Source organism: Strix uralensis, chromosome 3 (genome assembly GCF_047716275.1).
Source record: "Strix uralensis isolate ZFMK-TIS-50842 chromosome 3, bStrUra1, whole genome shotgun sequence".
NCBI lineage: Eukaryota > Metazoa > Chordata > Aves > Strigiformes > Strigidae > Strix > Strix uralensis.
In genome coordinates, this window is record NC_133974.1 from 103,355,142 (window position 1) to 103,382,407 (window position 27,266).

General features: G+C 37.5%; 1 protein-coding gene across 2 annotated transcripts in view; it reads right to left on the reverse strand.

Annotated features, from left to right (window-relative positions):
* Positions 1-27,266, reverse strand: part of LPGAT1 (lysophosphatidylglycerol acyltransferase 1) — a 68,019-nt gene that overhangs the window by 17,856 nt on the left and 22,897 nt on the right. Inside the window, exons 1-5 of one of the 2 annotated variants that reach the window (XM_074863664.1) lie at positions 27,137-27,200; positions 21,887-22,005; positions 15,253-15,348; positions 11,569-11,842; positions 2,910-3,036 (exon numbers count right to left, since the gene is read on the reverse strand). In XM_074863664.1, the coding sequence (XP_074719765.1) occupies positions 2,910-3,036; positions 11,569-11,842; positions 15,253-15,348; positions 21,887-22,005; positions 27,137-27,185 (665 nt within the window). In that variant the 5' untranslated portion in view covers positions 27,186-27,200. Of the gene's footprint in view, positions 1-2,909; positions 3,037-11,568; positions 11,843-15,252; positions 15,349-21,886; positions 22,006-27,136; positions 27,201-27,266 lie in introns of those variants that run through there. The other variant, XM_074863663.1, reaches the window with a different exon arrangement.

Consider the following 27,266-nt stretch of genomic DNA (forward strand, 5'->3'; position numbering starts at 1 on the left):
AAGAACAGTTGTTCCCTACTCTTCCCTGTCCACCACCCCCAGTTTCCCAGGTACATACTCCATCTTCAGAGGTTCTCAGTGGTACCAACAACTCTGTTCAAATCACGAATACATGATTTAAAGTTGTCAAAACCCTGAAGGTGCCCATCACATTACAGCATTCTGCTAAAAAAATAACCCTAATGAGTAAAGTCAGGTGATCTGGGAAAAAATAAAAAATAAATCAGTTACTGTAATGCCCTGAAGGGAAATTTCTGTATAAGCAATAGAAAAGGATGATGCAACATGAGTAAATTCATGTACACACGCTGTTCAGTTGCTCTCTGCTAATCCTGCCATGGATAAATATATCCTTTACGTAAAACAGAAAAATATTTTCAAAGTCACACAAAAATATCTAAAAATAAATTTTATTGTCAAAAACACTGAAAGTGAAATTTCACTGTATTCATTCCAGACTACAGCTCTAATTTCAGATACATTACAAGGTCGTAGCATATCATAGCTAGATGATACGCTAAATCCGGATAAAAGGATACAAAAGTGCTATGACTTTTTTGGTATAGAACTATTCTGGGTAGTCAAAGAGAAGAGTTGCAGAAGGACCTGACAATAGTTGCATATGAAATTAAATACCAGTAAGTGCAAGGCGATGAACACTGGGGAAGGAAAAAGCACCAGCAGCTACGCATACACTGCCACAGCTTCTAAGATTAGCTATCATTACTCTGGTAAGAGATCTTGAAATCACTTGGGGAATTCAGGATGTCAGTCAACTCACAAACTAGTTATAGCAGAACCAGAAAAGGCACAGACAAAAGGAACAAGATAACCAAGGAAAGGCTTTTGTGTAAGGAGACACCAAGCAGATGAAGACTTGTTGGGCTGGGAGGGGGACAGGCACAGCTAAGGCCGGATATCAGAAAGCTCTGTAAAATCACAGGCCACAGAGAGCATCACTGAGGAATGATTCATCCACTACTGGCAGGACACAGGAAACAGGGTGCACCCACCGAAGGCATCAGGTGGAGAACCCAGCACAAGCAAAAAGGAAGTGGTCCTGGCTGCCACCCTCGAGAACAGTTACACATTGTCATGGGAAACTGTAGAAGTCTAAGCAGGTTAAGAATGGTATTAGACAAGTTCACGAAGGCCAGGTCCATCAGCACCTACCAAAAGCAATCCAGATGCGATGCCTGCTCAGAACATGTTACAGCCACCACGTGTTTACGTGCAGAGGGATGGCGCACGGGCTGCCTTCCTGCGCCTTTGCTGCTACTGCCTGCTGTCTGAGCCAGGGTACTTTATCTTAAAAACATCTTTAAGAACTGCTACCCTGCATCCAGCTAAAGCCCTTAAAGTCCAGAGGACACATGGCTCAACTTGACGTGCCAATTTAAGAATTACAAGGACTGGAAAGTTAGCCAAAGCTCCAGTTAAATCCAAGACACTCATTTCTCATTTCAGAGGTATTACATCCAGCTCTCAGCCTTCAGAGACATGCCGCTGCATCAGTTTCCATTTGGGGCATACTTCAAATGTTTTTACAGGGTCAGCCATAACAACTAGAGGTTATTAAAGGGAAAAAAAAAAGAATCAAATGGAGAGCCTTGTCCCTGTCTAAACCAGTGATTAAGACTCTCTGGAATAAAACAACAAACCTACACCCAACAATAAACAATTTCTAATACTTTTTCTTAGAATTTTAGTACTAGAAGAACTGTAACATTCAAGTTGAATGCAAGGAAGGTTACATCATCTTTACGCTCATGCTCAAAAATAGCTTTTGAACATATACATTTAGAAGCAGGAAGTTAATTCAACTTAAGATAACGTCTTCTCTCTTTTAAAGGAAGTATTTTTGGATATACTCTTTAGTAAAATTCTAAATACATTCAACTTGCAATTATCCCAGAGATCTGAGAGAGTCCTAAGGTGATCTGAATAAAGCACAATAGATATTATGAAATCTTGCATAAATTAGGGTGCAAGTATGTTCACCTTTGGAAAAACTTGAAGGCAGATTTCTGTAAAAAGCAGGGACAGATTTAAACATGGCTGTGGAAAGAAGCTCCAGTGAGCAGCCTGTATTCTGCATCACACAACACTGACACAGCAGTGATGCTGGAGAAGGTCACTCCCAGTTAAACTGCCACCCAGGGGGATCCACACAAGGATATCTGAAAGCTTACTGTAAAAGTCTAAAAGCTCCTGAAATCAGCAAAAGGGAATTAAGACAAAATAATGTAATTTTGGGATAAAACGTGATCAACTTATTTGGTATAGGAAGAGTGTTAAAACATTTCTGGAGATTTCAGACTGGCAATTAACTGAAAACCAAAAGCAAAATGCAACTTATCTCTCCGTTAGCTCAAGTCTTGAGACAAAGAACTGCTGAGGAGAAAAGTTTTAATAGTATCCCATCCCAAGATGTCAATGAGATTTTCTACTATTTCCAGAGTGTTGCTCTGCTCAACTATTAAGAGGATGCTTTGAGTTAAAAAGCTGACATTTCTTTGTCAGAAAGTTAAATACAACATATAACAATCTCTCAGGAAACCTGTTATTTAATAACATGGTGATTTTTAATTTGTTGTCATTATTAAAAAAAAAAAAAAGTTGGGTTTACCAGCACCTTAACCTAGTCATGAAACATATTTCTCACAACTATATTCAGCCACAGGACATTAGTCAAAAACCTAAATGTGCTAAGATATGGAATGGTCACTGAACTTTTCAAAAGAAAACCGTGCTATGTTTAGATAATAGGAGTTGCCCACCTGTGTGAAACACACATAAAAAAGACATCGCTACTGATTTCCCATATCCTGAAACATGATGTTAGTGATTTGTGAATACTTGGTTTTTAACATTTCAGTTCAATATAAGAGAGAAGGTTTATTTCCTACCTGTAATGTACATGTGTAACTGTTGGTTGTCGGTAGCCAAGAATCCAAGTCTGGATGTCTATAGGTTCACCTTTGGGATACGCAATGGTTGTATCTATCACCCATTGGAGGCCTTTTGATTTACTCTCTAGGAACAAAAAGAAATGTGAGATTAAAAGTAATCAGAAAGTGCATGTCACTCATTTAATAGTTATTCCATTTTTATATTATGGAGATGAGGTATGGGGCACAAATAAAATAAGACAGCCAAAAATCAAATCCAGCTTTCATTACAGAGCACAGAAATACTCTTACAAACTTCAGCTAGACCAAGATTTTATTTTCAGTTATTTCTGTTGTTCTTACATATTGTAGTACACAGAATAGAACAAGTTCACTCACTGGGTATGAGTATAGTCACACAACATGCTGGCCCAAAAGCCAAGTGCCTTCCTCCATTCACCAAAAGGAAAACTTCAAAAATAAAAATCCAACTTTCTTGGTCCGCACTTCAAGCACATTTACAACTAGGCCTTTGTAAGAGCTCACAGTTGCAGCTCACTGATGAAGCAACAGCCATGCAGATCCCTCAAAGGTTCTTAAAAATTCGAGTTGCAGAATAAAGAGGAAATATACCACTTTGTGTATTAAAGAAAGCATAAAGTAGAACATGGTCAGTTTTTACAACGGAGAGGAGATTGCATCCACAAGGTCCCAGAAAGACTGATACAATACATGTTCATACGCTGCTCAGCATATTCAGAAACTGGAAAAAGGATCAAAGGAGGTGAAAATATTTACTATGAAGATTATTCAGGAGAGTCAAATTTAATCTGAACACAGGTTACTATCAGCAATAGTCAAGGTCAGATATCAACCTAGCCGTGACCTCTCTGGCACGTCTTCAATTCACAGGTTTGCAAAGAGGGAGAGCAGCAGATCTGGAAAGCAAACTAGGAAGGAGGGGCACATTGCCAAGAAGGCACTTTGAGTTTAGCGTGTCAATTTTATATCTAATCTGTGGAAACTGGAGCTGCCTTGTATCTGAGGTCATGTTATGTTTGGGCTAGTATAGTAATATTCTTACTTAATCCTTAATACACTAGTATAGTAATATACTTACATCATACCCAGCATTTAAAGCATTTAAAAAGTTGACTATTAAAAACAGCCACTTGTTGGCAGAAGCATTTAAGAGGTGTTAGGTCTTAGTACAAAGTACAAGACTTCAAGCCTGCAGCTGAGACAGCTATGAAAGAAATATGATAGAGGTTGACAAAAACACTGTTGGCATGAAGAACGTCCACAAGGACAGTTCACCAACTTTCTCAACACAAGAACAGATATATTCAAAATGAAGCTAAGAGGAGAAGTTTTGAAAGCAGAGAGAAAGGATTCTTTGTGCAGAGGGGAATAAAACTGTGGGGAGCCCCTTGCCAAAGGATGTCAAGGATGCCAGGAGTTAGGCTCAAGAGGAAATTGGACAAGTACATAGAAGAAATCCATTGGAGGGTTAACTAAACAGGCAGAAACCCCACCTGTCCTGGGAAACCTACCACACTGGAAACAGTTAGAAGCTAGAAGAGTATGTGGGAGAAATACAATACATGTTTGCTGTTTTCACACTCTTTCCTCTGATATCCACTTGGGAATCACGGAAAAGATGTTGGGCTAGACAGATGTTTGGTCTTGCCCAGAATTGTCACTCAAATTTTACAGAAGAACTACCGCACATGAAGAAATCTGCAACACACAGTCTGAGGTGCACTCTAAAAGCCACAGTTACTAACACCAACTAGTACACCCATGCAAGGACTGACTTGCGAGTTTCTACCTGCATTTAATTTAATTTGCATTTGATTTAATTTGCATCTAATTTAATTAAGCACAAGAAGACAATTGCAGCAACGCTATCACGTATATCTATGAATTATTTTAACAAGCAGCTAGTGTTTTCATGGTGTCTACTCAACAATGGAGTAGTACTGCTTTTTTACAAATGCACATACACTACCTGACAATAAGGCTAGGCAGTATTTCCTAATATTTAGGTTATGAGTTATTAATAGCATGCAACGTGCTACTCCAAAATTTGACCAAGGGCAAGCTACATGGGTCAAGCTGAAACATCCAGTGTCACCTTCTGGAAATACAGTATTTTAAAACCCTGACAGACACGTGAAATGAGACCACAAGGTCCCATTAGGGGCTCCAGGCTTGCCAGCATCATGACAGAGTGCTTGTCAAGTCTCTCTTAAGAAAAGCACTAACTATGGAGTCCTCCATTTTAAAAGTAGCAATGTATTAGAGAAAAGCCAATATGAAATTAATAGTAAATTCACAGAAGTATTCATTTAGAAATGGATTTCAGAACAAACCCATTCAATTTGTTATTTCCCAGACGTAAAGTAGGAATGGATAAAGACAAGTAAATTGTCTGAGTAAGCAACAAAGATCATTAATTGCAATTAAAAACTGCCAGATGAATATGGGCACATGATCTTATTATTTACAGTAAAATGTTTTAAAATCATTTATTAAATATTTAGCTAGTATTTCAAACTGTTCTTTCAGTGGCTAATGGTTCAAACTTCATTACGGGAAGACTCCTGCAGCCCTCTTCTGTGCTGATTTCCTACCTTCTGCTTTTGTGGAGCAGAGCTGCTGCATGGATTCCTCAGACCAGCTCCAAACTTACCTCCAACCCCTTTCCAGGGCAGGGTGGGAATTAAAACCTGCCTCTGACAGCCCACCAGGAACCCCAGGTTAGAGACTGGGGGAAAAAAAAATAAAATTCTGAAGGTAATGTCAGCCTCCACAGACCCTCCTTTAGAGCAAGCAGGTGTTAGTGCAGCTACCTCCACGTGCAATTACCAAGGCGTGCTATCAAATCTCAGTCACAGGCATATTTCTGCATGCTCTGGTTTAAAATAAGTCTTACATAATCATCCAAGATCTCATACTACCAAAAAAACCTAAGTCACCAAGGATTTCAGAAAATTAATTTTGAAATAAATCTTCTTGTCCTTTTTGGGGAGTTATACTGTATTGTGCCCTGTTCATGAGCACATTTATTTTACAGCCACAAAGCTCTAATAGATCCTGAAACTGAAAAAGAAACAGACAATTGCACACAACACAAAGGGGTAGGACCTTAGTATCTCCAAGGATGCTGCCTTCAGGCCTAAGAAGACCTTTGAACAAGAATAAACCCTATTACTTTTTAAATGGAACACACTAACAGGAACTCAGAACAGAAAGATTGCTGCATTACTCAGGTCTGGCATCTGTAGCTGAAAAAAAAAGGGAGTTGCAGTTGCATATACCTGTTCAAGAACTCCTCTTGCCAAGTTTAGCTTGGGCAACACAGCCACAGATGTTTCCAACAGCCAAACCCTTTTGAATTTTCTACCTACCACTAAAAGACACCCTCATCCTTCATTTCTAGTACCTACTGAAAGATCGAGCAGCCTGGCTGCCAAAAACTTCAGCAGAAGAAACTGCTGCAGAGACCAAATTTAGGCTGATCTCTCTGAGGACTAGATTTTCTTCTGTGGTGTCAGTCTGCTTGCCACTTTCAGTGTAGGTGGAGGATTTTGATTTCTCAAACTGCTTCAAAATGTTAGCAGTTTGATTTTTTTAAAATAGTACATAGCTGTTCAAAACAGGCCTGCAGGCATCTGTCCTACACAGTTGCATCCAAAGCATGTAGTAATAATGTACCTTAGTATGAATGGTACATACTTGCCTTATGAGTGCTAAGACAAGACTGAACAATCACATATATTAGCTTTCTAGCCTAGTCAAAAAAAATCAAAATAAAATGTAAACAGTCTCCTAACTTTTTGTTTTGGATTTTTTTTTAAGTCACCATCAGAGGCAAATCTTCATAACTATTTTTTTCCTTATTTTTGTTCTAGCTGTGGATTCGGTGATAGTAAGATCTTCATATTTAGTTATGAAGCAACTTACCATCAGCATCTTCAAGACACCCACTTTGTCATCCTCTACAATCCTCTCACAGCAGATACTTGACTGTCTACAATCACAAATGTAGCGGGGTTCAGAGCTTCTCTTCGTCCCTCAATATCCTCCCTGGGGTTACTCTCAACCAATGCTTAAAGCTGCTATGAGCAGGACTCTTCAAACCTGCCAGCAGATTGTCAGTGTTTACTGCTGAGAAAAAGAGCAAGTTATAAAGACAGGTTTCAGCAGGAAAACTCACTCCAGCTGATCTCTGGATGGTGCGATACTGTCGGATTGCATCCGGAGTGGAAAAGAATGCATCAGTCAGGCATGAACTTGGGGACTGCTGCTTCCACTTGAAAAAGAAAATATTTACTACAATTCACTAGTATTCAGGTGTGGTTTCCTGAACACTTATGTCACTCTAAACTCAGTGAAAAGAGGCTGTTGTCTCCCCCTGCATAGCAATGAGCTCTTGTAACTTGCCACTTGATCACACGAGGACAAGTAGAGGACAACTGGACCACTGACCTTAAAATTAACTCTCTTCCCAAAGATTAGCTCTCAGACTGAACATCTTACTCATTATCCCAAGATCTCTCTGTGACAAATCACCTGGAACAAAACAAGCAGCCCCTTTTCCAGGATTAAAAAAAAGTTATTCAAGTCACATTCCTCATATAACAGTGAATCAAAAAGTTTGATTAAAAAAAAAAAATCAATTACAAAGTCCAGTGTCCAGCTCTGCAGAAGGGAAAACTGAATTTCTCTGAGAAAAAGCATCAGAACTGAATGTACTGTGCTGCATTTGAAAACAGTAAGATAAGATTTCAATAGGGCTCTAACCAAGCTCACAGCAACCTCTTATCAGACCAAAAATTGCTGCACAGTAAAATAAAGCAGAATTAAAAAAAACATACTAGAGCAAGGTTGATCAAAAACGAGCTCTGGAATGCATATCTTCAGTGAACAATTGCTCTAAACTCCTTTGAATTGCCAGATGTTTAGCACTTTGAACTAGCTCTAAAACTCACAAGATGATCAATTCTTATTAACTAAAGAAACACTGTACTTGCAATTATGTCAGAGACTAAGCGTTATCTTAAAAAGGTAAACAAACAAAAAAATTCAAAACCATAAAATAACTCCAGCCACACACACATCAGTCCCTACAGGGTTATGGTGTGACGATGGCTATGCATCAAGTATTTTTATGCTGCCAGTATTTCTATTCTGCACTGAAACCTTCTCCTGGAATGCAGGCGCTGGCAGCAGCATTCTGTTTGGGGGGGCACAGCACATCTGTCCAGAGGGATACTTTCATCAGACACCAGAGTTAACTTAACACCATGTTTTCAGGGACAGACACCACTTAACGACATTGTCTGTACTTTCTAGCTTCAAAAGCACTCAAGCCATCAAGTGAGAGTACTACCTTTCCTATATGTTTTTCCATCCTTCCATTTATTTAGGAATAAAATTGTACAATTTCATTGAAATTAAACAAGTGTTTCAAAAGGCAGCACAAGCAACAACTGTTTTAGTCATTTAATTTAGCATTTACTAGCAATAAGTTAAATTTTACACCGATGAACTTGAGACTTGAATATGAAAGAAGGCTTGGAAAACTGTTACGAGGAAGAAATTAAGAAAATAGAGGCTGCTTGCCTTGGAAAAGCAACAGATAAAGAACTGATCAGTTTAAGTACAAGAATAATCAAATAGTATTGATCATCTAGCTCAGGAACATTTGTTCTTCCTGTCACTTTACAGAGGAAGAATCAGGTAATAAACTGTGGGAAACTCATAACTAGTACAAAAATAAACTGAAAAGGGGATTAGATATTAAGAATACTAATACCATAATTAAGGCTAATGAAATTCTGGAGAGGCTACTGAACCTCGTGCTTCACAACATAAACCCACCTCTACCAAAGGGATGACAGAAATCAGATTAGAGACTTTACAGAAGAAGGACAGATGATGTAGCATTTAGTTGTTGCACAATTCTTGAACTACTATTTGAAGGCTCTAATTCCAGTGACATTTGATGTACAAAAGCAAGCTAGTGGGCTGGGAAGCAGTGGGGTGACATGATGAAACCACTGTATGCAACTTGGTTTGTACCAAATTAGGGTGCAGCATAGCAGTATATTAAGAATGAACCATCTTTTATTGTAGTTGCTTTTGTCGTCTTCTTTCACCCAGTATTATACACCATTCCAGTTGAGAAAGTAGGATGGTATAAAATCTACAATGGTATAAGAGCTACAAGGATAATTTTAAATGAATTAAGTACAAATCAGATGACAGCACTCAAGAACACTGCAACTGTGTATCATGACTCATTCTAACATAACTACTCAGGAAACTCAACAGGAAGAGGACATAATTTTTGCTGAGGAGGAGTTACTCCTAATTTATACACCAATTTAATCAAAATCGGGTGGGGGAAGAACGTGAACTCCCATCATTATCAGTAAAGCCTGGTGGTAACAAAAAGATTGAGAGAATGATAAATAATGGAGAAGAAAGCTTATTATAGTAAGCTGAATAATTTGGTAACCCAGGACACCAGGAACATCATTAAATAAGACAATACAGAGCACAAGAGAAGTGGTGCAGAGGAAAATTGGTTTTGGTGAACCATGAAGTTCAAGTGCGATGCTACTGACACACAAGCCACTTCCCAATCAAAGGAGTACAGTAAGAATGTACAAAAAGTATATATGCAATCTCTATGCAAGACACTGGCAAAACCTTTACGCTGTATATACTACATCTTGTTCTAGCCCACAACTCAATGGTGGTAACCCAAAGAGGATACAGGCAAGTTTTGATTTCACTGAGCCAGGTTTTTTCATGTGGTTAAAAAAAGGGAAAGATAAAAGAGATAAAAAGTAAAGATGATCACTAACTTGTAGGCTTCCAACTTCATATTATAACCTTATCAATTTATACAATTATATTTCATTTAACTGAACAAACATTCTTCAAAAATTTCTTAAGTAGCAAGAGTACAGTAAAAGCACTTGGAAGGCAGAAGATTAGAGGAAGTCTTTTATAGATTAAGAATTAACCTTTTGTACGTCTCTGAAAGGGAAGTTTTACCTTGCTAGAAACATTTTTGTGAGCTTAAGGGAGGACTTAAAATATCTCATCTTCGTATGTATCAAATATTACTCTTTCCTAGCATATAAAGTCTACTTTCACATGTCTTTTTCATCCCTTTTATTATGTTTTCATGTCCTAAAACCACATATTTCTTTCCTATTTTTGCCCACTTATCTTTCCTTCTGACTTTTGAGTAGGATGGACAGATATGGTTCCATTGTATTTCTGAGACAATTCCTTTATTTTAGTACCCAGTTAGGTCAACTACTATCAAATGCTCATTTCTCCAGAGTCTGAATCATGCCGCTTAAAAAAAAAAAAAAAAAAAAAAAAAAAAGCCAGGTTTGATGTTGAGCTTAATCTAAGAGTATGAAAATATAAAATTGGTATTTGATGAGTGCTTTTGGTCCTCTTCCAGAACTAGAAGGCCTGTAATTCACATTTGGGGAACTTCTTACCTTTCATATCTTTTTGCCTTTGAGATGGGGATAAATAGAACAGGAACAGGCCAAACTTTTCTCCCTTAAAAAAACACCCTTTTAACAATGACTAGGGTATTCTGTTTCTCTTTTAAACCTAAAAATCTTCTAAGACAACAAGGGCTTTCTTCAGCCTTTCTTTTCTGAATGTAGCCTGAAAGGAAATGTTCTGATGCATTCCACAGCTTGATTTTCAGTTTGTTTAAAGTCTTCCCTCCGTTCCTGCAAGAACATCATCTCCATTCATTTCCTATGTTGACAAGATTAACTTCAAAACTAAAAATCTGGAAGCAATTTCTGTATGAGGCTTCCTGCTAACCCTGAAATCTGAACTTCAGCACAGAAAAAAACCCAAAGTCATCTGCATATGTGGCTTCATTAGGATGAATCTTTTGTTCAAACTGCTAAACGATTATAATAATTTGTCTATGGAAATACCAGCACCACCCATCAATAAGAAACCATCACAACCCCCCAATCCATTGTTTCTATAATAAGTAACAGAAATCCACAACTAGATTAAGTAAAATCTAACCCTGTTCTCTGAACGTGCGAAGAAGTTAATTTTAAAAATTTAGACTAAAAGCACCAAGTCCCATAACAACAGGCATTATTTATATCCCAGCTATACTCTCCCCTACAGCCCAGGCATCCCAGAACAATAGTCTTGCAGGAACATTCTTATTCCCTCATAAGTCTTCTAACATAAGACAGCCAAAACAATCCTTCAAATCTAGTCATCAGTGACAGCTAACAGCAGCAACCAAGGGGACAATCATCATAAAAATCTTGTAGAGAACAGAAGAACTTGAACTCAATAGAAAATAGTTCAAGAAAGAGGAATGAAGTATACAGTACTGGAAGCAAAGAAACTTTTGAAGACAGAAATAAAAATTTGACCATAGTTTGCATATTCCAGAAATACTTTTACTATAGTTCCATACTACCACAAACCAGTGGAAACCATCAATCATGCTGAAAGGAGCAGCCCACCTTCTTGCCCACTCTGGGTGCTCATTCCAGTATCTGCTCTACCCACCACGTCTACAAGACAAACATTCATGCAATCACACTTGGACATTCAATTTGCTTTTTATCCACAAGAGTGAAGTGGTCTTTACCTTTTATCACAGCATCTCTGCCTGCTGGAGTTCCATTTTCTTGTGGCGCTACAAGTGTTTTCAGAATTACTTGTGTTGCCCCAAGTCTCGGTAGGGTGACATGTTTAAGAAATGGCAAATTGTTTTTCTTGGCAAATGCCTGGCTTGTTTCTCTCCTCTTCCTAAGAAAGCCACCCTCTGGAAATAAAACAATCCATTTCCGATTACGGCTCCTGTAATATTTTTCTAGATGCTCCTTGAGTAACACAAGCTGGTGGTCACGGTGTGCTCTTCCCTATAAGGATAAAACATTAATTAAATAAAATGAATGATTAAAAGAGGTAACATTAAGACAGATAATTATTACGTTTCTATGATTCCTCTCTCTTTTCAGAGATACAAATAAGCCTCTATTGACAAGACAAAACAATACTCCCAGAATACCCACTGGTGCCCAAGTTAGTGCCACTTTACAGAAAGGCTGACAAAAAGCCCTTGAAATTGAAGATGAAGTTCCCAATTTGATGACTTCTCTGCAAGAGCGACATCCAGACTGTAAATGGGAACTCCACATAACAGGAGGATATATTTACAGAATTCTCTAGCTGTTACTGGGTCCCAAGTTGAAATTGCTATCTGAATTCTGCAAAGACAACGTAGGGGTCAAGCTATGATTTGGAGGTCCACGTATCATCAGTAATTTCTGCAAGCCAAACAGTACCTTTGCTTACACATCTTTCATGCGCCTCTCCCCACATCCCGTATTAGAATAGCAGAGGTAGCCAAAGACACAGCTGGACCTCAAGACCAGGCTTTACTGCAGTTACCACAGTAGAACCACAGATTTCTCCTAAACCTGTGCTGCTTGAATGCTTAGTCTCAACTGAAATCAGCACACTGATGGAAGCACTTATTGTTTGAGAGGGGGGAAAAAAAAAAGTATTGGGCTGTGATGTTTGCAGGTTTTTCTTCTTTAGGAGAAACTGTTGAGTAGGAAGTAATTTTATTTGTGTGAACTTAAAGCCTACAGCAATAAAATGAGATGCCCTAGCCAACAAGATATTGTATGACACTAGCTTCTAGTTTGGTAATTAGCTGTATATAGGATCTAGCCAGGTGATAATTAAACCTGAAGGACCAAGGGGAGTTAAAAAAACCAAAAACCAGCCTTCATTCATTCCTCCTCTTTGATGTATTAGCACAACTTTTTCACGTAAGACAATAAGATTTGTCCTTAATTACTGCAGAAGTATCCTCAAGAAAAATTCTTCTTTTCCCACTTCCACACACAGCAAGAGCAAGCTACCCAATTTTTCACAGGAATTAATTTACATCAATTATATTTGAGTGCTCCAAAGTGACTTTGCCAAATCACTCAAAAGACACAGGAGTCCAAAATTTAAGCTTCTCTCAGCAGAGGTGATTTTAATTCTCTGAAATGTCAACAAAACTGCCACAAACCTTCCACTCTTTGGTGTGGGGTGTTTTTTTTTTGGCAAGGAAGAGGGAAGGAGTGGGGTTGAGTGGAAAACAACAAGAAACAATATTTTACTGAAGACAAGATTTCTGAAAGTGTTTCTCCTAGATTTTGAAATCTCACAATTGCAATTACTTCCAACTTACTTCAGGAAAGGGAAGGAAAAAATCTCTGGCTGCTCATATTAATGCAATTAAAGAGCAATATAAAAGTCTCAGTTAGAACAGCCCTTTCCCACAGGACTCCAGGATAGCACAGCAGTTAAAAAAAAAACAGCAGCGAACAATAAACTTTTTGAACATTAGATATTAGAACTCTCCAAAACATAAACAAAACTAATGAATACAACTGGTGGATAAATTGCATTTAGCAAATACCATGAGGTTTAAGATGCTGCTGTTATACAGAAAAATCTACTGGACTAATGGGAGAGAGGAGTGTTTAAAAGCAACTGTGACTAGTGGAATACTGAAGAGTCCTGAAGATAAAATACAATTAACATACTGTCCAGAAAGAAGAGCAAGTCATACAGAAGCAGAAGCAGCTCCTTATTACAACCGATTCTTGAAGACCATGGCTAGTTGATCACCACCACAGGGAACAGGCTCAGCCTTCTTTCCTTTAGAGGAAAGAAAACAGGTAGCAGCAGGCTGCTGACAAATCATTTAGGATGCCATGCACTTTGTATCACCTATGTGGCAAATTACTGACAGTCTCGGTTTCCAGTAAACTTTTCAGCAAGAGAAGAGAAAACACTATCAACTTCTAGTAGACCTCAGCAGCATTCTGAGCAAAACTGCCTCTGGTGCTGTTCATGAAAATGAGGCCAATGTACACTTTTAACAAATAGGATGTATTGTACCATGATCAAATTACATTATTTTACAGGGAAAAAAAAAAAGAATTATTTGCTCATCCAAATATTACTAGGCCTTTCTATAGTTAGGCAGAGGATCATTACTCACTCACCTTAAGTTTTTTTGGTACACCCAACAGCTAATAACAGCCAAGAAACATTTTATCTTCGACTGGTTTATATTTAGATTCATTATAACATCATTTTATTTGTGATGTTGCATGTCTCAGCCACTTTACAAAAATGAGGAAAAGCCATAGTTTTTGCAGCTCACTAATGGTTTGGTTTTGTAACTGGAATTGCAACACCACATTCAGAAATTACAATTAACAAGCTGACAGCCATGTGTACCTCAAAATTTATATCTTGTGAATTTTAACTACTGAAATAGATTTATATTTTAAAAAGTGTCAAGCCTTGTTCTTTCTATATTCTCACAGTACACAGTTGTATATCTCTAGAGACTCTTATTTTATTATCTAAATTTGCCTGAGGTTCTCTAACCATGCCTCTAGTCTTAGTGAGACATCTCACTTTAGCTCTGTGTAGCTGTGATTAAGTACTTCTTTATTTCATTCTGAGTAAATTAGCTTCCCCTTCTCTGCAAAGTGAAAATTCATTAATTCTCTCTGGCTGCCCATACATTTTAAGTCCAGACAAATAAAAGTAAGGAGAGGAAAGAAATGTGTATGCTGGATGTTGCATAACTGGCAGCAGGTTCACACTTATCATTGTACTTTTAAGTTTCTACTTTTAGAGTGCAGTTTGATCAACAGCTACCAAACAACAAAAATAACCCCAAATTGTTAGAAATAGTCTGAGGTTTTCAGTTCTTAACATTTGAGATGCTGAGCTCAACACACATTCTTTCCCGATGCTCAAATAATAATTAACCTTCAAGAATCAATTAATTACTATTTATGCAGGTCTACCACCACCTTAAATTGGTCTACTGCCACGTCATCATCAAAATGGACCGTCTTGCCTTTCCTTATCTGAAACTCCAACAGCCAGAACAGTGACCTAACCAGACTCATTGCAGAGCTTCAAGGCCACTAAGGAAAGAAGAGAGGCGCCAACAACGGGCAGTCAGAAGCGGAGAGACAAAAAGGACTGCCCATGTACTTTGCTTGTACACCTCTCATAAAAGGCTCCCATCACAACTGGTTCCATAAACATTTGTGTCTAGGCGAAATAATAAAATAAGCTTGGAAAAAAGGCAGTTTCAGAACAAAGCTCTACCCAAATACACACATTACCGCATAGCTATTTCATCCTGCAAATCATCCAGGAGGTAATGTATAAGTCCCATAACACCACAATGTTTGAAATATAAGGATAAATCAAACCACTATTACATGTTTCCATTTACCTGTCTTATAAAGAAGTCCCCATGGATTAGAGACACAATGCCAAAGTTTGTATACTTAAAAATATGATCCATCAGCCACATCATCTGACGGACAACCTGAAAAGTTAAAAAAAAAAACCTTCAGTAAATATCAAGTGCAGAGAATTATGTATATACTGGTCACATTGTTGTCACCCTTGCAACAGCAGTAAAACTAACAAATACGTACAGAATGAAGTTCTTTATGCTCCAAAGTATAAAGCAGCACAGGTGCTACACTTCTCCCTTAAGTGCAGAATTAAACAGCTGCCTTTTTGTAATATACAGTTCTACACTATTAGCCATATGCCAGAGTAATTTCTACTCCGACTTTTCACACAGGTAGTGTAATGCTTCTTGCCGACATACCATGACAATTTTAAGCCAGCTGCAAACTAAAACTATTTTCAGTGTTTGTTAAAGTATGCAAAACAATACAGACCTGTGTTTGAAATGCCCAACTGTTTTATGTCTACCACAAAAGCATATTTCCTTATATCTTTTTGTACTTGGCAATTTTGGGGATGAGATAACATTGCTCTCGTGCCTCTGATGTGCACATGCTCCATACATGCTCACTCTATCTTTGTACAGCAGCATTCACTGAGACCTATGTACAGCCCACATGCCATTACTGATTTCTCTCATGGCAGAGAAGCCACATGCACCCCTGAGAATTTCATTACGTCATGCTCCTTGTCCTGGCCAAGAAGGATGGTAAGAAGGCAAAAATAGAGGTTGAGCCATTAGATTCACCTTGACCATCACTTCTTACAGGACAGTGAAGGCAAATACTATACCTGTTCAGTCCTTTGAGATTTAAAATAGAAGAATTACTCCAGAAGAGGTAAATAACAGAAGGGAAAAGCTTCTTCACTCACAAGGTCCTTCCCCTCTACAGCCCCTACATGTAGATTTTGAGAGGGGTAGGAATTGGCTCTCCAAAACCAGAAAATCCAGTGTCTCTTACATACTCTCAATCATACACAAAGCTAGCTGCCGCCTTTACTCTTCCCTATCAGGCCACACCACAACTGATTCAAGTTCAGTGAAACAAAGTCATATAACATAGTACTCTTCCATTTATCACTATCAAAAAAGCATATGGAGAACCATGACATTTCTCTGCCAGTAAGAAGATCATTTTTTGAATCTTAAACAGGCACCTTCTGCTTGGCATCTTTCAGTTGTCCAAGACACATAATTTGAGGCAAAGAGAGAAAGAAAGCGGTCTAAGAAATAAGGATTTTCTCTAGAAAATACAACGTATTGTTCATGTATTAGTTGATTACATCTACTGCTAAAGTGTACTCTACACTTCTCCTCAAACACCAGAGGCTTGCACAGTAACTGAAATATTCAGAATCCACATCCATGCCTTCAACAATACTAACAAAATAGTTTGATACAGTGAAAGATGGTGGCTTTTACTTGTTTTCACATCTTCACGTGTCTATGTGTAATTTGAAGAAAGCAGATCATATTTTGTACAGGAATTCTGTTTTGTAAAAGCAGCTCAATAATTTGCAATTTGTATCTAGAATTGCATCAGTAAGTCTTTCTTCCAAAGAAATCTAATTATCTCTTGGAGTGCTCTGATTACCTATTCTCCCTTTTGACCACAGAAGCTATAAATGAATCCTGGAGAAAGATAACTGCCACATACCCTGTTTCTTTTACTTATCCGTAAACAACCACAGGCAGACGCTCAGCAAAATGAAGTTTTTCCACATTTGCAAGAACATACCTGCCAAAGAACGTTTAAGATACTTTATTGCCTTAGACATATAGCTGATCTCCCAATGGAATCTGAATGTCGCATTTAGAAGCTAGTTATCCTTGCCTAAGAGTATATTAAGAATTCCTCAACTTTTGTGGTTTTTTACTACTAGCAAGCTTTCTATCTGAACATCTGGAATAATGCAAGACCACTCACTTCTGGACGCTCTATCATCACTAGAAGTGGAAAAGGAAACCATGTCTGAGAGAAGAGGACAGCTCTCAAAGACATGAAAGGTTTTGCTTTGGAAACGAGCACCTGTATCTTCTCTGTGACATGCTAGTATCCTTTCCTGCCTGCCAGTGGTATTTCTTACTAGATGCTACACATCCAAGGGAACAAAGACACACTATGTATTTGTGAGTGATAGAAGAAAAATTAGTTCCTAGATATATCCTCACTTGAGACTAATATTGGTGAAATGGTTTCTCATACAGCTATCCCCGGGTCTGTGTTAAATAAAAGAGAGGATCTTAAAGCAAAAATTCTTCCCTGCAGAGATTCACATTCTTTCCATTTCAGTAACTTAGAAAGCCTTAGGGAGGGGAAAAGAAAAGAAAGAAAAGGTGTGCCCTAAGGACAAGAGTTTTAAAAAGCATCACTGAGAGGTGTTATTGCTCTTCAAGGCACTACAATATCCCAAGTTCATGCCCGCGCATGAGCCCAAAGATGACAGGTATAGGGAACCATATCCTTTGAAAAACACCACCAAAATTCCACTGATGATAATTTAGCCTGCAGCAGTACCCATATGACTGTCAGTGTTCACCTACGACTTTGGCATTTTGACAATTATTGTTCTATCAAGCAGAAGTTAAACCAACATAATCTATTTTATACAGGAGAGGATAGCAAGCTTAATGATCTGCTTCCCTGAAAAGAAAGGGTTTTTGTCTTTTGAGGAGTCAACACTGGTCCCTAGATGTTTTGTGGCAATCCTGGAGGAGGAACTCTTGCCCAGCAATGCTAGTGCTCTTCTCCTCCCATACCAATTTTTACTGGTTTTTTATTTAAATGATGGTAGGTTTATCCTGAAAGTTGGATCATTGCTCTTCAGAGTCTGAAGTCCATCTCACCATGTTTTAGGTGACATGGGGCTTCTAACTAGCATCCCTGGACTACCTCAGCGTTTTTGAGGAGGAGTAATGCGATTGTGTCAAAGATCAGTGCGACATACAAGTTATAACTAAGACAAAACATACAGGCAGTCTGCTGCAAGTGGGCTACAAAGAGGCAAACTCCAGAGCTCAGTGATTACAAATCTGCCTATAAGCCTAGGCAGTGGTTAGTACAAAGAAGAAATATTTTTATGTATGAATTAATGAATACACACACTCTAACACATAAAATCAAAAAGGAGGAGTTCAAAGAATAGGACACAGTTATCTTCTTTGCAATCAAAAGTCAAACTAGATTAATGGATATTCATTCTGTTCTGCTACCAAGGACAGAACAGAGGACACTGCAAAATACTGGTGCTGTCTCTTCCATTTAGTATCCTCAGGAATGAAACAATGCTTATCAGATAAGTCTCTTATCACCTGCATTTCAAGGAGGTTTAAGCAAAGACATTCAGAAGTGTTTTGAGCACAGATTCATAGTTGGTTTAGATTGAAAGAATTTTTGGATGCCGTTTCAGGTCCTTTTTGCTTCATCCTTCCTGCTTAAATAAGTTCAGAATGTAGAAAAAAATTTTACCAATTTTATTTAAAAAAATCCAGGAGCCTCCTATTCACAGACCCACTTTCATTTCACACTACACAGATTTCATAACAAAGCAACCTGAATAGACTGACTTTCATCTTTCAAGCACCTCTAATTTAACAATGAAACCTGGGAATGCATGTCTTGGAACTTGGACTCTAACAGCTGCAAGCTCTACCTTTTTTTCTCTACTGCACCCTTCCTGGCACTGCTTTCTGCTCTAAATCAGAAAAAACAGCCACATTTATCAGTCCTAATCCAGTCAGAAAGCAGTAATAGCAGCATTTTAACCTACTTCTCTTTGTTAAACACATAACCTTTAATGCTTATGAGACCTCAACTAACTTACTAAGTTTAACACCTACTTTCACAAATTGGAACAATTTCTTGAACTATCTAAAAAGTATAATTAGGCCACTTCTGATTCAGCTGAAATCTTGCTTTGTGGAGCTTGCCTTATGGTAACATGTATCAGTCAAATGATACCAGTCCAGTCCTTCCATTAAAATTGTAACTTTTAGCTAAGTTCCACTTCCATAATAAAGCGAAGTTCCACTTTCCTTATACACATAGGTGAATCTGAAAGACAGGAAACATCTTAATACATGTATTTTATCTTACTGCTTAGTGAGATTAAACTTGCTTAAAACAGATAGGCTACACTGTCATTTATATATAAGAATTTATAAAATACTAGAAAAAAATACCATCACAGTTCCTGACATGGCCCTTAGGAAACATTGTCAAGTTACAAGAACGTTTCAGTATTCTACCTCACTACACAGAAAAATGTAGAACTTTTAAATCGAACGCTTCTGATGCTTTAAATTAACATTTTCTAAAAAGCAGCATTAAAGAATAAGTGCTTGCAGACTACATCTGGTTTCAGTCTGTATTGGCTGGCAAAGCAAGCAAAAGAAGTTCTGGACTGCCACAGGAGGAAGGTCTTCCTAGTTCTGCCACTGCACTACCACTGCCGAGAGCCTGCCTCTGGTAAGCTGTTTTACTTCTTTGTACACTCTTCTGTGTGAAATGTGAGCAAGACTTTCACCTTCACAAAATACTCTGAGAGCTAAAAAGTGTTGCCTGAGTGGTAAAGTGTTTAGGAATTAATGCAGCTTAACCATCCTAAAAAAATAAAAACAATTCTTGGAAATTACTATCATGTTACTAACAGATGAATATCAAGGTTGTGAAGGACTCCATCTTAAGTTTAAACTGTATTTAAAGAAAACTGCCTAATTTAAATAGTTGCCTATTGTATAATGATTTCTTTTGGACAGGTAGGATTGGCGTTCTTTTCCTCCAGTGTTTTCAGTCACTCAAAGACAATTGTCTTCTGTTCAGAAATATGAAGCATGCTATTTAAAAACACCTGATTCAGCAAGTTCTATCAAGGATAATCTATCCTGATCTTTCTCATTATTTTTAGCCCCTTGTACTACTCATGCTATATTTTAAGTATGTGTTGAAGCTTATACTTTTTTATTACTTTATTAGCTAAAACATTGAAGCCATACGAGGTCTGGACGTACATATTCCAAGAGCAATGACTGCAGTTATTTAAGGGAAAATATAGTGATTTTACAGATGTTTTGCTTTCCTGAAAACCTGCAAACCTAACAGTTTCCATGGTGAAGATTATTTGCTATCTCGATGCCTCCCTCCATTTTGAACATCTTCTGCATTCACTGAAACTTACTCTGTCTTGACTTTTAGCTATGGAGTCAAACAGAATAAATATGGCTTAGGTTTATATATACACTAGCATACATACATGAGTCAATAAAGTGCTATGATATTTAAAACACCTGGGACATCAATAGTCAAGATTATATGCAATACATATCCATAGGACTATATCCTCACCATTGTGTCTTCATCACAAGATTGTCCTATGTATAATTTTGATGAAAGGAATTGAAGAGTGTTTACTCTCTCATTCTACTCATTGGGGTACCATACAGAATACCATATATGTATACCTAATTTCCTCAATTCCAAAAGAAATTAAAGAAATTAAAAGTACTTTTAAAATACAGTCTTATCTAGGCAACAGTAGAAAGTCAGCCATTAATCTCTGCTCAATCTTGAGTGGCATTTTCATACTTTGATTTATGAGTTTGTTTTGCTTGAGTTTTTTATTTCGCTTTTAATCGACTCTGCTGTCATAAGTAAGATCTGAAAAAATTTCTTTAAAAAAATGTTCAATCACTGGTACAGATACAGTGTATACACAATCTATATTAATATACACTAAGAAAAACAGTGCCAGTTACGAGTTATGTAGATGCAACAAAAAGCAGTTGTTGTTTTCCTTGTTTCTTCACTGTATGGTTGCAAGAAAGAAGACAACACTAAGACAGACACAGCTAATGCATTTTTTCAGTTTGCCAGGTATGTCTCCCATCCTTTGTAGTCTAATCATACATACCCGCTTCCTCCTGATTTGCACATAGATTTAATTTCCCGTTTAGATCCCATACTCTAGTTTCCAGCATTACACTCCCTAGACATGAATTTTCTGAATGGCAATGCAGGAAACAATTGACATTAGTTGCATTTCTGACCAAGAAATGCTTACGAGTTTGTGAAATAAGAGCTCAAGCAGTTTTGACCTTAGCTAGCTAGCTTAGCTTGGACATATTCTCATAGGGAAGTCACTTTCAGTTTCTGAACTTCTACCAAAATCACACACACAACTTGCTTCTAACCTTGAGAAAAATTTCATGATGGAATAAAGTCATAACCAAGGAGCTAGACCTGCGCTCATTTGAGCAAAATTGGCATGAGTTGCATAAGGGCATGGGGTGAGGGGACAAAGTCAAGTACATGATTACGTGCAAGGAGATCTGCTTCCCTCTATGTTAACCTAGACTGGATGTACACTGACTCAGTTCATATTTGACCTTCTTCAAAGGCAACATTCAAGGTCTAAAACCAGCTTCAAGCCATTGGCGGTCATATTAAACCAAATCTAAACAAAAACCTTCCTATTCAGGGCCTTGAGATTATTTGGTGGATTAACACACAAACCAAACGTCAGTCATCAGGACCACACACAGATGCAAGCACACCCAAGGTAACAGGTCGTGTACACAGAAGCTATCCCACTCCCCAGTTGTAGCCTACCGTGCCTTTATCCTGAAGGCACATCATCAGAGTGCAGACGTCACCCGTTGCTTGATGGTTCACCAGCACCATGGCTTCATCTTCTGATACTGCTTTAACATCATCACCCCATTCCACTACTATTAAGAAAAATAAATAAAAAGGTAAATTTTACAATGACCACGTGGAAATTTTACTATCAACAAAACAAAAAACCCAGAGACCCCACACCCAGACAATTATAATAAAGAAACCTACATGCTACATGTCAATTTAAATTGGCACATAGCATAAGATAGGAATATTAGCAAGACCATTTTTCCAAGCAGAGGGTATCCAGCTTAGTTTTAAATTGCATGCGCAGAATAAGAACAAAACAAAAATATTCTACCAGAATATACACACTGCGATTGATCTTTTTGTGTCATTACACCATTCTATATTTATGGTCTCAAAATTACATAAGCTTTTGACCCAGCTTTCAAATTCAACTGTCTCACCTCATTAAATTAAAAAAAAAAAAAAATCACATTGTCAAAAATGTTTTTTTTGTTGTTCTTTTTAAACTTAGCAGGCTTGCTTCATTTCTATACTTACTATTATTAAACCACTCTGGTAAAAGAAAAACAAAAAAATCTGTAGTTGGATCATTAGGTTTAAAATGCTACATTAAACAAACTTAGTAATTCAAATCTAAACAAGTTAGCTATAGGCAAGAAAGCGGGTTCAGAAAATGCTGCTCAGATGACAGAAACTATTAGTCACTATTTTGCAGGCCAGAAACCAGATACTCCAGTGGCAAGAATGATGTCAGGAGGAAGCTACAGCTGTTGATCATCCAACATTTACACTGACTACAAAAAAATATGCTGAGGTAAGGAAAAGCAGTTAAAATTGATAGTTCCATCATCACAAAGTAACTAAATAGAGAAAGAGAAGACTACCTCCCAAAGAAGAACACAGGATGAAAAACTAGAAAAAGTCTGTTGCAAATTAAAGACCAGACTATGTCTAATGCTGTTACTGGGGCAAAGAGACAAGTGAGTAGAGTCTGGCCCTCCTCAGTAAAAAGGGATGATTACTGCAATGCAAGGGAAAGGGAAAGGATGGGCAGGCAGAGTAACTCTATGAAGTTCAAAAGGAAAAGATGCATTGGCCATGCATACAGGATATGATTATTTTTCTGTGTTTGTTCAGTATCTTAAGTGGTTCTTACCAGCTATTATTTTCATTTCTGACATCAAAGGAAATCTTTCACCTCCACTGCTGAATCTTTAGTACTGTTATTAACAGGTCTCCAGGCAGTGAACAACTCTCATCACAGGACAATTAATTACTTTACTACTATCTGTCTTTTAAGCAGTGATTTAATGATGCAAAAGCAACAGGCTACACACTGAAGACAAGAAGCATCCATGCATAGCTTCCCTGTCCTTGCAGAAATATAATTAGCATCACACCTTTGAAAACTGCCACTTCTATTACTTTCTAACGGCTCCCAAATTAGTACTGGATTGAGACTTGAACACAAAAAAAAAAAAAAAAAAAGTGGCATTTTGTTACAAGTAGATAGAAACAGACTAGAGATATGAAGGTGGGGAGGACTATTCATTCAATAATGTTCAACCTCCTTTCCTTTCCCTGGGCAATCTAAGCGTGGATCCCTTCTTATTCTTCTCAACATGAATTTGGAAGATCCCCTTTATCCCTCCTCCTCAATTATGTGCAAATTCCCTCCAATGTCCTCTTAAACTCCATGGAAGTTAGGAAAGTGCCTGGCACTCACAATTGACAGTGCACTTTCCTTATCAAGTATTTCACCTGTGGCAGTACCCCATAAGGCAAGAAACCAAGATGAGACAAGAATTGTTTTAAAGGGAAAGGAATCAACCACATACTGATTTTGAAATTATTACTTCAGTGTCTTTATTAAGCAACCAATATACAATAGTCTTACTGAACTGTGGCTTTCCAAATGTAATAAACACTAAGTAATAAATACATTAAGCATCTGCTAAGTAAGGTTTCTCACAAGTAGCTAATTATTTCCAAATAAAATTACTTTATTTCTAGATCACTCAGAGAAAAAATTGATTACTATAGATACTTCCCTGGAACATATCAATTTATACCACTAATCCTTTCTACTGTAGAGCAGTTGAAAAAGAAACTATTTTTCATCTTCAAAAAGGTTTCACAGATCTAACTTTTTGAAGTATTAAAGTAAAGTTAATGAGTGAAAACTGTAAGCCATGAGAATTAGCATGGAATTGAAAACAACTAAAGAGGAGAACTTATGAAGCTTCATTTGCTAGGAAAAAGTACATCTTTAGCATACTAGGTGAAGACTAATGTCTGACTTTGAAACTTTCAGATAGGCCCCAGTCAAAGAAAAACAGGGAAAAAAAGCTTCTGCTGTTTCCTAGAGTGTTTTACCTACTCTTGTTAAATACAATAGATGGTAAAAACACACAACCCGCTTACAATGCACTAACAAGTTTCAGCTGAGAAGTAGTAAAAAGGTGGGCTCTGTTATCCCACTCCAAATGCAAGGTTAAAAAAAAAATGTCATTTAATGCTTTAATTGATTTACTCAATTCATTTTATCTATCAACTGGTCAGGCTAATAGCTCAACTTCTGTGGCTCTGCTGACAGGTAGTAAGTTATTAAATCACAGTGATTCAGCTGGACATCCTCTAGTCTCTTTTCCCTCTGTCATTTCTCCTCAGGCAATCAGGCTGCCTCTTGTGCTTAATAACGCTTTATAGTCAATTGATTGACCCGATTATCAAGGAGAAAAGAATCAGTTTGTGCAAGTCCTTCACAGAGCATTTCTGGATCAGAAACAGAACAGCAAACCACAGAAGCGTGCAGAAAAACCACTGCCATTACCACAATTTTTTAAAGAAGAAAAAAACCTCTCATATCTAGAATTTTAAGTTCACAGTGTCCCTTTAAAATCAGTGGGGGGAATATATGCTTGTCTTCAATTTTCTCACCACACTGAAATTTTCAAAAGGAGCACCTTTTGCTTTAAGAAATACTTGTGTTATTACATTCCTCCACTGCAGTTGGAAACATTCAAATCAAAACCTCAGCTGCATGGCAGCAGAACCAGGAACATTGCTTTGCTCCACTGTAACAAGACAAAAAAACAGTTCAAAGACAAATATTTGTCACTCAAGGGCCTGAAAACCAGCAAACATTCCTTCACAGCTTCCTTCTATTGCCAGGGCACATCTTATAAGGATACCGGTTCTGTCTTACAGCCTCGCAATAGTTAGATTACTGCAAATGCAGTTTAACATAGTGAAGTAACATAAAGGAAGACTAGAGCAGGAGATCAGTTTAACATGGTAATTTGAAATCATGGTAAACTCAGTACCAAGAAAATCTGGTAATCCTGATTAGTAATAACATCTCTTACCCACAAGATTGAGATGCAAGAGTGGTTTAGCTGTAAGAAAGACTTCAATTGTGACTTAGTGTTTTAAGCAAAAGGCTTCTCCAGTAAAGGATGAAGACAAGTTTCCTTGCAATGACATGTGCCATAGGACAGAAAGATTTACCCTACTCTTGTAACAAGAAGTTCATCAAGAAAATATTTCATATTATGAGCTGCAAACTATGCTTTTTATGGGCTAGTCTTTGCAAAGCTTAAAGAAGAAAATAAAAGCAGGAAGAGCTTTTTCCACGTTTTTACTGAACTATTGCACATCTAAATGTAGCAACTGAGAGTTCTCAGAACACTTGGCTGCTTTGTAATCATGTCCTTAACATAACTGTGCGCATGTAAGGGATGCTATGAATAAATATTCAAGCACTTTAACTGCAGTATGTCATTAAGGCTGGGCAAATGAATACTCGGCTAACAATTTGGTAGATCTGTTTTACACTTTTTAATATACCTGGCAAGAACGGCAGTGTAGTATTCTGCACAGTTGCCCAGCAATTATTATGAACTACTTCATTTTGCATATTGCATTTTAAAACTTTAAAAATGTTCTGAAATTTATGACTGTCTCTTCTTCATTATAGTTAATTGTTCCACTACAGTGTGTGCTGTAAGAATTGGCATAGATTTTATTGGCATCTGAACACCTTAATTTCTGATGAGTACCTGGGGTTATTATTTCAAAATGTATTGAGTTTTAACTTCTTATTTCCCCACTGAATTGAAAAGAAAAAAAAACCAAGGCGCCTCCTGCCAGAAATTTCAACAGCAATTAGGAAATGGGCAGTGAAGGAACCAGATGCAATTCTCATACTAGCATCATCCAAATCTAAAAGCTACCAATATTAATCCCACAAATAAACATGAAAAGACTGATGTTTTATGGCAAGGTCAGGGAAACTCTTTAAGTGATCTAATCACAATTATTAAAAACCCCCAAACCCATAAAACAGCTAGATAAATCACCTGAAAGTTATGATATATGTAATCATATAATTGATTTGGATATCCACTTTATTTGCCATTTAGATTTCAGTCTACACACAATATTCAGTTTTCTCTAGAAAATGAAGAACCTTTACTCTAGAACTTCCCACTCCTTAGTTTATTTTTCTTCTGATCACTTGTAATCACTTGCATCCATGAGGCAAGACTTCAAGAAAACCTGTTCCAAGAACTTGCAGGTTGTCAACACTTAGAACTGAACAGTACCACCTTTTTTCAATCGCTTGGAAACCTTCAGTAAAAAATAAATGGCATTATTAATGGACAGCCTCCTTTGCTTCCTCAAAAGCCACCCTGCTTTCTAACAGAAGGAACGTCATTAGGTATTCAATAGTCACTGTAGCTCATGACAACCAGGTTTCTATGTTTTAAACACTCCTCATACTCAAGTACTTGGTTCTGGCAAGTTGCAACGCTGCTTTACTGTTATTCACAAATGACTCGCCAAAGCATGTTTCAGCTAGAGTAGCTCTGTACAGTTGTTAAATTCATTTGTGTCTCCTTTATAGATGGGATTCTTTGATAGTTGGCATTAAGAAATCCCAGAAGTGATGCCAAAGGTTAAATATTGCTTAGCATGCCTAGACCGCATTAAAAAAAAAAAAAAGGATTAAGACATGCTAAAGGTGGGTTTTCCCTCTTAACAGAAAGGTTAAGGCATTTGTCTCTGAGTTGGTTGCCTACAGTGAAAAAAACAGAAAACAAACCATGGACTAAGCAAATCAGCATAGTGAGTTTTTTTACATTTATTAAGCGTGTATTTTAGGGTTAGAAGGTACTTAAAAACACTTATACAAAATCAGACACATACTGTTGGAAAAATAGCTCTTCCTATCCCACGCATTCTTTCTAAAATTCATACTGCCAAGGAAACCTTCATACACTGTCTCTGAAGTACACATGAGACATACAGCTGATCAATAAAAGTACAATCCTGAAAA